The sequence below is a fragment of the Staurois parvus genome, unplaced genomic scaffold (genome assembly GCF_062004578.1).
Source record: "Staurois parvus isolate SC_StPar_1 unplaced genomic scaffold, SC_StPar_1.0 ptg001038l, whole genome shotgun sequence".
Taxonomy (NCBI): domain Eukaryota; kingdom Metazoa; phylum Chordata; class Amphibia; order Anura; family Ranidae; genus Staurois; species Staurois parvus.
In genome coordinates this window covers 258,854-270,696 of record NW_028318834.1, presented here as the reverse complement: position 1 = coordinate 270,696, position 11,843 = coordinate 258,854, and the positions used below count along the sequence as shown (strand labels likewise).

Here is an 11,843-nt window from a genome sequence, read left to right as displayed (position 1 = left end):
TTTTCTAAAAATGCAGAAAATTATAAAATATACAATCTGGCATTAAACAGCTATAAATTGTTGTGTGCAAATTATCAGAATATATCTTCTTCTGATTATCAGCATCAATTGAAACAATACACTGTACTGTATATCAACGTGTTCATATTGTAGTTAATCAAGGTAAATGCAGTAATCTGCTGGCCGGATTAATACAGATGATCCCTTGCAGTTCCCATTACAGAGCCCTTGCCAGTGTATTCCATTTTTGTTGTTTAGTTTGGATGCAAAACATGCTGCGTACCACCATGCACCACCATAACTGGTAGCGCAGTTACCAGCGGCGTTAGTGTCCTGGTCTTTGTCCTTAACTGAGAACTTCATATTATCATGTGTGACCCCTGCAGTTATTGAAGACATGGCATCTCCTGCAGTGCCCGTGTAGCTTCCCAGCCTCAGCTTGTAGCCATTAGCTTCATCCTCCACACTGAACAGGTTGTAGTCAGCATATTTTTCTTCATTGTTATTGTCAAGAATAACAAAACGAGCCTGATACACCCTCTGTTTGGTGATTCGGTGAATGTACTCAATGCCCAGCCAGTAATCCTTCTCAACATTGCCAAAGCCATATTTGTAGGTAGTCCAGGACTCATCCCATGTAATCTCGGAGTTAAAGGAATTACGCTGGATGACAATCCAACCTCCACTGTAGGTTGTCATGTCACAGTACACAATCAATGGGTGGGGGATATCTTGGGGTTGGATAGCATACACACCACTTTCCTTGTTTCTTGAGATGCCACTGCAGTCTTTTGGTAACTCTATAAAAGAAGTTACTTAGATGTAGAAATCAGTAACTAATAGAAAGCAGTCTAATAACATGTACATGGAAAGGATATGTTATGTAAATTTTACTTTTTAATAAATACCGCAATAAATAGGCCTAAATAACAAAAAGGTGAAGCTAAGTGCAGAGACCTTTAATTGTAATTATATAACATAACCCAGGTTTTACGTGCCAGATTAAAAGCTTAACCCGAGAAACTACAGGGACCTCTAGAAGGGTAACAGGAGCACCTCAGAGGCTAAACAAATGTATCCACCAATCAATGGGCAGTTTGAAAAGTCTTGTTTTGCAGACGCATGCATCTGCACATGCCCATTGGTACAAACATACATAACAGAAGGTGTATAGTATGCGCGTACATTCCTATTCAAAGGCAGACAACGAACAGAAGATTGATTTCTTAAATGTTGTCTATTTTTTATACACTTTAACAAATAATTTTCCAAAAATGCTATCATGCATCAGAAATGTTTAGGATACAACAAATCATTTACTAATCTGCTTGTAAGGTGGTGGTTAGTCTCCTTTTGCAGTCATTATTATATTCTACCCTGCATCATATTTCAGGTATTGAGCTGGTCTGTTCTTCCCTTGTGCCAGGCTATTTAGCAGGTGGGTTGAGATAGTTGAGAAGCTCAAGATGGAGAACATAGAGTAGTACAAGGTGTCCGAATGTTGCTCTCACCCCCTTTTAGGCACCTGAGTGCTGGGATGGCAATGGTAGAACAAAAACTTAAACTTAAAAAAGGGTGAACTTTAGGTTATCGGGGACAGCACATAGCAGGTAGCACTACAGCAACCCTCTCTCTATAGCATGGGAAAGAGATTGTGCTTGTTATGCCAGAATACTGAAATTATTATAATATGTCCCATAAATCCACACAATCCAACAAATCAAAAACATTTTTAAACCCTTATAATGTGAAGATCAGCTGTGATTATTACATATACTGTAATATTATATCCAAATACACAACCAGCACTAAAGTTCAAATAATTGCTACAAATAAAAAATACAATGTTGCAAAATCAACAGTCAACAAATTCTGTGTACCTGTGTTTCATTCTCTACACACGGAATGTCATCAAAAATCGATCCACCAAATTAACAAAATATATCCTTCTGTAGTGTATATTTGCCTCAATCCAAAGTACTAGTGTGATCCATCTCTGCTAAGTAGTTCCTCTGCTATCTGCAAAAGTCACTGCTATCAGGTTTTACAGAGGAGTAAGTTTACTGTGTATGTTTTATTACTGTGTATGCTTCCCTATGTGCTGTGTAGAGGGGGGTGTTTCCATTCCCTTCACTCAGGTCTCAGATTACTCTCATCTCTCCTCTCTGAGTTGTGCAGTGTGTGATGTCAGCTCCAGCCCCTTATTTCTGGAAGCTCAGACAAGCTGTGTAAATTCTGGATTTGGAACTGATTCAGATAAGAGAGAGTTGCAGATAAACTGGTACAACATAAGTAGGATGATTTATTTAATCTCATTGTATCACCTGAAGCTTTACTGGGTGTATATAAGGGTTTACAACCACTTTAATCAGGGAAATTATCTACAGTCTTGCATGTGTTCTAAACACCACATCAAATGTGCTCCAACTGTGTTATCCACCGTCACTTTCAGAAAGGATCACTCACCAGATGGGATGGACCTCAAATAATACAGGCTTGATGCCTGTATTAAAAATAATTATCAATATCTCCAGAGATCCCATGAAAAACATTAAGATAGAAATGCCTAGTTATTTCATAAATTAACTCTTTTCCATCTTTCCAACTCCATTTGCAAAAATTCTTTCCAACTGGGAAGAATATAGACTCAAAATACAACCCAATAGTATAATTATTATTATTATACAGGATTTATATAGCGCCAACAGTTTGCGAAGCGCTTTACAAAATGAAGGCAGACATTACAGTTACAACAAAATTTGGTACAAAAGGAATCAGAGGGCCCTGCTCATTAGAGCTTACAATCTAAGAGGAAGGGTCAAGTGATACAAAAGGTAATAGGCGCTGTGGGGGATGAGCTGGTGGAGAAAGTAAAAACACACTGCATTAATTAGAAGTAGGATAGGCTTCTTTAAAGATAAGGGTTTTCAGAAATCATCTAAAGGTGGATAGAGCAGGAGACAGTCGGACAGATTGGGGTAGGGAGTTCCATAGGATGGGAGAAGATCGAGAAAAGTCTTGGAGGCAAGCATGGGAGGAGGTAACACGGGAACTAGAGAGCAGGTGGTCTTAAGATGACCGAAGAGAGAGTTTTGGTTGGTATTTTGAGACCAGGTTAGTGATGTAGCTGGGGGCCAAGTTGTGGATGGTTTTGTAGGCTGTTGTTAGTACCTTGAATTTTATTAATTGGGTGAGTGGAAGCCAGTGGAGGGATTGGCAGAGAGGGGTGGCAGACACTGAATGGTTGGCAAGGTGGATGAGTCTGGCAGCATTCATAATGGACTGAAGGGGGGATAGCCTATGAGGAGGGAGTTGCAGTAGTCGAGGCAAGTGAAAACCAGGGAGTGAATTAGAAGCCTCATATTGTCATTGGTTAAGAAGGTACATATTCTGGAGATTTTGTGGAGGTTCAGGTGGCATGATTTGGACAGGGATTAGATGTGAACCTGAAAGGACAGTTAAGAATCCAGGGTTACCCCTAGCACCCTTGCATGTGGGGAACGGGTTGATAGTTGTGCCATTGATCTTGACTGAGAAATCAGGGGAAAGTCACGTGGGGGAGGAAATCTTATGAGCTCAGTTTTGGATAGATTATGTTTTAGGAAGTGGTATAACATCCAGTCTGATATCTCTGTTAGGGGGGTGTGGTCAGCGCAGCATGTAACCGAACGTGTTCCCGAGTAGCTCCGCCGGAATCCTGCTACTTAATTACCATAATTCTGCCGTCTACTTCTCTGAGAGGCACCTTACCGGTTACCCCTCTGCTCCGTTCATCTCCTGACACGGCTGCACTGCCCATTTCGATGTCCAGGAGAGCACAGAGAGGCCGCTCGGCCCTCGACCCTACCATCCAAGATGATGGTCTCCCGCCCCACTCTGCAAAGGAATGACCCAGCAGCTCTTTGCATGGACACCAGCCAAAGATCCCCCCTCTTCCTCCATGTTAGCTCCTGCAGGAGCAGGGCCTGATGCATTTGCTGGGGACATGGGCTTACCTTTTACCCATCTAGAGGAGCCTGCTGGTGGCTTCTCTGTGAATGGGGCTTCCCTATTTCTTCACGTGAGACCTGATTTACAATCTGCTACTCAAGGCCCAGAGCCTACCCTCCAGGATATCCTCACTGCTGTCACTACATGCAACACCTCTATTGCAGATATAGCAGGTGAAGTTAAGAGTATGAACATGGAAATATCTTTAGTTCGCCAGGATATGCAAAAGCTCCGTGAGCGAACCTTGGCATTGGAAGGGCGGGTTAGCACTATTGATATCACTTTTAGTAAATCAGTGATAAGTGAGGAAATTGATGGGGTGAGCTGAGGGATAGAGAGATAGATTTGTGTGTCATCAGCATAGAAATGGTATTGGAAACCATGGGAAGCTATCAGCTGACCCAGGGAAGAGGTGTAGATCGAGAATTGGAGAGGTCCAAGGACAGAACCTTGGGGGACCCCAACGATAAGAGGAATAGGAGAGGAGGAAATAGAGTTGTAACTGACACTGAAGGTGTGGTGAGATAGGTAAGATGTGAACCAAGGGAGAGTACAGTCATGGAGGCCAAGGAAATACAGTTTGTGAGGAGCAGGGGGTGGTCAACTGTGTCAAAGGCAGCGGAGAGGGCCAAAAGTAAGAGTATGGAATAGTGTCCATTGGTTTTAGTGGTTAGTAAATCATGTGTGGGTTTTAGGAGAGCAATTTCTGTGGAGTGGTGCAAACAGAATCAGAGGTTTTGTCATTGAGACAATCTGTTGCAGAAAAGAAGAAAAGAAGGGTTAAGAGGTTTCTACAGGTAACTGTTAGGTAATTGGAATTCAAGGGGGAGGAAGCCAAGGAGATAGTGAAGCTAATAAGGGAGTGATCAGATAGAGGAAAAGGAATGTTGATGAGTTTACAAGGAGTGCATAGGTAGGAGAATACAAGGTCAAGGCAGTTGCCATTAGAGTGAGTAGAAGCATGTGTCTATTGTTTTAGGTTGAAAGATGAGGTTAGGCTCAGAAGTTTAGAAGTAGCAGGGGTGTTAACCTCCCTGGCGGTATTCCCGAGTGTAGCTCGGGGTAACATTTCAGTACCAAAAGCGGTAACCCCGAGCTACACTCGGGCTTACCATGCGGCACTGCTCCGGCATGTGTTCTTCACTTACCTTGCCCTGCGCTCCCACAATGTGTCCCCTGCAGCGTCCCCGGCCATCTCCTCCGGCCGATGCCGGCATCCGGCTTCTGTGTCCTGTCCCTGTGACGTCGGGACGTACGGGCGCCGCCGCCGCCGGCGGCGGGAAATTTAAAAATTTTAAAAAATGTCATTTTTTTTTTTTTTACATTTTACATAGTAAAACATTGCTGTCTCAACCAATTTCACATACATATTGTCCCTAGTGCTTTGTCCTGTGCCCTGCCTGCATTTTGTCTGTTCTTTCTGCCTGGAAACTGAGAAACGTCCATGGCGTCCAAAAAGTGTCCCTTTAGGTCAAAAGCGGTTTAGATCAGCTAGAGAACAGCGATAGTAAATCAGAACCACTTGCAGAATTGAGTGATAATGATTCGTGGGGGAAATTCGTCATCAGACACTGAAAACGATTTTGCGACTGAGCTCATCAATGTGCAAACTTGGCGCTATATTTCACATTTCAGTGTTTTTGGTTTGATTATATTATTGAATTAAATTTTTTATTATTTTTATATTATTTTTATGATTATTTATTAAATTATAATTTATGATTTTGTGTTTCAAATTTTATCATACCCGGGATGTTTACTAGACTCTTGTTCGGACAGATTTCAGTGAGTTTTTCCTAAAAATTACAGCCTACAATAAAAAAAATACATATTTCCATGCAAAAAAATGGTACCGCTTTCAGCACCAAAAATCTGAAATAATCATACCGCCAGGGAGGTTAAGATTAACATGGATGTTGAAGTCACCAAGAATTATTGTGGGAGTTTCAGAAGAGAGAAAGTATGGTAGACATCAAGGAAGCTTGATACCGATCCAGGAGGCCAATAGATCACAGCAATTCTCAAAGAAACTGGAGAGAATCGACAAATACAGTGAGCTTCAAATGAGGAAAGGGACAGAGGGAGGTGAATGAAGGACCTGAAAAGTGCTTTGAGGAGATAGGATTCAGACTACACCTTCCTTCTGTCTACTAGGCTTGGGAGAGTGAGTCCAGAGGAAGCCACCATGGGAGAGGGCATCGGGAGAGGGAATGTCAGATTTGTGAAGCCAGGTTTCAATCGCAAGTAGGTTAAAGGCGTTTGTGATAAAAAGGTCATAGACAGAGGGGAGTTGCTTTATAAGTTAAAGATATAAATTAAAAATAAAGAATGAAAAACATTTGGTTGTGCTTACGTTACATAAGTACTGTGGTGAACAGCACGTAAGTATGAGAAGACTGTTATCTGCACAGTCCCACCATTACATGAAAGCTCCATCTGCCTTGAGCTCTATTAGCAGTAAATCCAGGGCTTGTGTTTACACTCAGGGTAAGTACCATTAACCAGCATGATGACATCACCTGCTTAACCTTCACTAGAAACTCAGTGTGTCTACTCTGAGTGTGACGATAAGCCTGGGATTTACAGAATGAGGGATCCAGATTTAATGGTAAAATGCACATTTATAATTTGAGGTCCATCCTGTCTGATGAGTGAGCTTTCTGAAGGTAGTGGTGGATAACATAATTGGAGCACAATTGAATTGTGGATTTTAGAATATGTGTGGTGCTCTTGATCATTTATCTGGTTAAAGGTGGTAGAACCATCTCCAAAGACATTCTTTGGTGAATGAAACACAGTTACACAAAAAAGATTGTGGATTTTGCAACATTGTATTTATTATTTGAAGCACATATCTGTACTTTGGCACTGATTGTGTATGTGAATATAACAATGTATTATCTGAAAATTGAATTTGTAAGTTATGGAGACCTTTATTCATATACCATGTGTGGATACCAATGATATGGGCTTAGTTAAAAGTTAAAGAACAAGGAGGCAAAGGGAGCATAGCCTGTCAGTGGACTGCTTGGACAGGTTCCACAGATGTGCTCACCAGAATGTATGGGCTACCATTATGAAGTTCTCAAACATGGTGCACGACTTGCCTATGGCTCAGATTCAGAACCACCAGAAAAGCGAGTCCTTGCAATGTGTGAAGGGAAATGTACTCCTGAACAGGTCTACTGGTCAGAGAAGTGACTGGAACCTGTATATAGTTAGAGCTGGTGAGATGGACTGATTCATCAATGCAGAGCTGTAATTTTGGCACATGGGCCGGGAACTGGCTAATCAACCCAGTCCTTGGTTAACCTATCCTTTATACTTGAACTTAATTTGGAAAATCTACTCTCCAAAGTTCTCTCTCCAAATTCTATCCATTTATGGTTGGAGCTGCCAAATATTTAGAGGTGATTTTACAAAAAATATATTTTATTTGACATTTTCATCCAAGGCTAATCTACTGTCACATACTTTTGTTATCATCATCATCCCCATCTCTTGGTTTTCTTCGAGAATGGCGCGTTGAAGTTGTGGTCACTAAAGCCAAAATCAGAAGGTAATTTAAGATATCTAAAAGGACATAAAACAGATTGCACTATTAACCATGCATGATATACTTAGCATTACAACTTGGTAAAGAAATCACATATCCATTCTTATTAAAGTTTAGCTAAACATCCAGTTTAATCTACTAAATCTAAAAACAGATTCATTAAAACAATGGGTGTTCAAAGTCTTATAGTTAGTTTAGAAAAAATCCACCACCTGAGTAAAAAAAACCTGTCCTCTTCCAACATTCTGTAGAGAAGGATCTTGACTGCTGTGTGAAAACAGTGGTCTCTCTGCAGAGTTTACAGAACTATGGCTTAGTAGGGGCTGTGTGAGATCTCTACAGAAAGACCACTGTTTCAACACAGAGAACAAAGGTTCTCTTTTGCAGCATGCTACTGAGGTCCTGATATTATAAATATTGTTGGGATTTCAGTTTTAAAGTGAAATTATATGTATAAAGTAAAAAATTGTAGAAAAAACCCTTCATCCTGCCTGTCAGCGGAGGAGTTTGATTGGCCCCCGAAACATGTTCTGGTAAGAATCAAGTTTTTTATTAAATTACCTTGGACTCTTGGGCGTATGTTTAGTGCTCTCTTTGAACTGTATGTGTCTGGATTCTTAACTCTAGGTCCTTTCCCTTTCTCCTGATGGGGGTCCATGTCTTGCGGAGGGCTCTATAACCGGAGCCAGTGTGCCCAGTGGCAATTTCAGTGATCCTTAGAAAATCCAAATCCAGCACCCTGTTTATTCTTGTGTTCTGAATAGTTTGCTAATATGCTGTGCATACTAGCACCTTTCATTTTACCCATCTCTGTCTTTTAATATTAACGCATAATTACACATTTTTATTGCAAAGCAAGGTGATTTACTATAAAAAAAAACACAAACACAAATAAGAACATATATTATTTGCTAAATCAAGTATCTGATGTCTTTTATGTGTAATATGTTGTTATACAAAGTGTAAATGATTAAAGGTGTCTTCCTGTTGGTCAAATTTACTGCATTTAAAGGTAATCTATAACTGTAATAATTTTTTGAATATAACTTGTGTGTAATCTGATTATTGCAATTATTGATATAAATGTTCACATTTTTAAAATGTTTCTTAATAGAGTTTATAAATGCATATATACACGGGGCATCCATATTTCTGATTGCATATACATGCTGTGCTTCCTACGTAGTAGCATAGCATGGAGACTGCAGTGTTGATTTGCTAAAGGGGTAAACTCTGTTCTCTTAGAATGTCAGTAAGCCAGGGGAACCTGTGTTTACTTCCAATACCTAGTTGTATGTGAAGGTGATTGACCACTTGCCTACAGGACCCCCTACCTACCCAGGCCAATTTTCAGCTTTCTGTGCTGTTGCACTTTGAATGACAATTGCACGGTAATGCAGCATTGTACCCATATGAATTTCTTATCATTTTTTTCACACAAGCAGAGCTTTCTTTTGGTGGTATTTAATCACCACTGGGTTTTCATTTTTTGCACTATAAACAAAAAAAGAGCAAAAAATTTGGAAAAAAACAGGTAATTTTTCTCTTTCATTGATGTGCGTTGATGAGGCTGCACTGAGAGACAGCACTGATGGGCATTGATAGGCAGCACTGGTGGGCATTGATGAGGAGGCACTGATGATGCTGCACTGATATGCAGCAATGATGGGTACTGATAAACGGCACTTATGGGCAGCACTGACTAGCAGCACTGACTGACAGCACTGATTGGCGGCACTGATGGCACAGCTGCTGGGCAGCACTGTTGGGCAACACTGATGGGTGGCACTGCTGGGCACTGGTGGGTGGCACTGATATGCACAGGTGGGTGCACTGCTGGGCACTGATGGGTGGCACTGCTGGGCACTGATGGATGGCACTGCTGGACGGCACTGCTGGGCACTGATCATCAGGGCACTGATGATCAGTGCCCTGATTATCAGTGCAGATCTGATCTGAGACATTTGCAACTATATTTACTCCGTGATCTGCTGTGTCATTGGACACAGTTGATCACGTGGTAAAAGGCCGCTGTGATTGGCCTTTCACCTAGTCATTTGATCAGTTGTGTTTGTAGGACACAGCGATTACTGACAGCCCAGGGTGCGGCCCGCTGAAGGAGCACGGAGGGCGCATTCTGGGAGGACGTCATATGGTGCCCTCTCAAAACTGGACAATCGCACTGTAGCCATCTTTTGGCTATATTGCGGTTGTAAAGTGGTTAACAAAAAACAGAATTTTTTTTGTGCACATGACTGGGCATTCAAAATTAACATAGGTTCATCTTATTTACTAACATTCACTTTGGAAAGTGAACATATACTTTGCTAAATAATCAGTCTATACTTCTTCAGTAAATCAGTCCTTATATGTTATGTTCCTTTTAGTTTGTCATGACTGAATGAAAAACACTCTGACACCTCCCAACTTTCTGAAATGATAAAGAGGGACTTTGTTTAGCACATAGTATGTAGGCAAAGGACACGTCCCTGCCACAGCCTTGGTTATATGGACCACAAAGATCTAATATGCAGAAAATAAATAGCTAAACCACACAAGTGCTTTTTAAACTCCTATTTTCCTTTAAATTGGCTTTTTAAAATAATAAGCACAGTCATGTAGAGGTTGGATAAAGTTTGGATAAGTTTAGTGCAGCATAAAACTTTTGATAATAAAATTTTATACAGAGAAGTTCAAATCTGACCAAAAAGAGAGACAACTGAGAATGAATGAGGGATAGAGGGATTTGGTCTCAATAAAGGGACAGTCCCTCCAAATCAGGCACAATTGGAAACTATGCACTCTTATAGTCTCTCGCGCACTCTCTGTGCGGCTTATTATTATAATCTCATTAGTCATTCGGTCACAGCAAACATTCCTTAGACATATATAAATATATAATAACTGTACAATACACCCTCACTACAAATTATTTTCTTGCACATAATGCTTTGTCCATCTACACAATGCTTTCTGAGTATATATATATATACACACACACACACTATATATAGGCATTATCTTTAAAGCAAGTTTAATACTGGGTGTTATTTAGTTAACAGAATTAAAATGTTGTGCTCACTCCTGATAAAGCAACGTCACCACTACAGAGCCAAAAATAGTAAAAAATAAACTCACATATATGAACAATGAGAGCAACTAGAGATCTCAGCAAGTCCCAACTTACCCATCTTGTTTTTAATCTTAATAAATTGTCTTGCTTTTCTTGTCCTGTTTCCTGGCTTGCCTTGCTTTTCTTGTACTCAGACTTTACTGTGAATAACCTTTCATATAGTCCTACTATTCTTCCGACTGCTTATCAGTTAGAAAGCAATAAGGTATGCAATATCTTTTTTTACATTTTAAAAATATTGCTAAATATATCTACTATCTTATCAGCAGATAAACCCAAGACATGGACTAATGAACCTTTAATAACTCTTTAACTGTTTGGAAAAGACATTCAAAAGTCAACAAGCTGTTTTGTCGGAGGAGATACAGAAAGCAGGGACAGAGAGGGATGGGGGCACATCTTTAACAATTTCTCACCAAATGTCTGTTATTATTGTTCCTCGACCCCTGATTGTATCTTTGTGTACACACATACAGTAGCAGGACATACAGTACACTGTACTCTGTCACTCTGGATCTGGGCGTAGACATATGGCAATGCTTTCTGTTCCTTTAAACCATGCATAATATTCCATGTAATTTAGCAACACCTATTTTTGCCGTGGAGCGCAGAGTGTGCCGCATATCCACTCATCCCAGGGTGTCCCTCATTCTTAAAGCAGAGCTCCACCCGAAAGGGGAAGTTACATTTTAAGGACTGCTCCCCCGCTCCCCATTAAGGATTGGCAACTTTGGGGGGTGGGGGGGGGAATGGGTGCCTGAATTTGACATGTACCCGCTTCCACTTCTAGTCCGATCGCCTAGGCGACCGGAAGCTGAAGGTGTCCTCCCTCCCTCCCTGTAGTCTTTTGGGACACGTGACAGGTCCCAGAAGACTACAGGACCATTCACGAAGCGCAGCGCTACTCGAGCATGCACAGTGGGCACCCGGCTGTAAAGCCGCAAGCTGTCACAGCCAGGTGCCTACACTGAAGATGCCGGCCTCCTGGAATACAGGACGGCCAGTGAAATGGGCTGCGGGGAACACTTCATGGGACCGAGGGACAGGTAAGTGGCTGTTTTTTAAAAGTCAGCAGCTACAGTTTTTGTAGCTGCTGACTTTTGTTTTTTGATAGGTTGAGTGGAACTCCGCTTTAAGTTACAAATTTGAAAGGTATGCAGTGGT

General features: G+C 41.1%; 1 protein-coding gene across 1 annotated transcript; it reads right to left on the bottom strand.

The window, feature by feature from the left end:
- Positions 1-17: 17 nt before the first annotated feature.
- LOC149440994 (fibrinogen-like protein 1-like protein) lies at positions 18-10,859 on the bottom strand. The gene is made up of 3 exons (XM_089657896.1): positions 10,734-10,859; positions 7,465-7,563; positions 18-800 (listed from the first exon to the last, which is right to left on the bottom strand). Exons 1-3 carry the CDS (start codon positions 10,735-10,737, stop codon positions 154-156), a joined length of 750 nt encoding a protein of 249 aa, XP_089514022.1. The 5' UTR covers positions 10,738-10,859; the 3' UTR covers positions 18-153.
- Positions 10,860-11,843: the final 984 nt, after the last annotated feature.

Bases quoted from the DNA above. Each gene is read 5' to 3' on its own strand.
- LOC149440994 (XM_089657896.1), bottom strand. The intron at 801-7,464 runs GTATGTGACAGT...CTTCTTTTATAG, and splicing joins GGATGATGATGATAACAAAA to AGTTACCAAAAGACTGCAGT.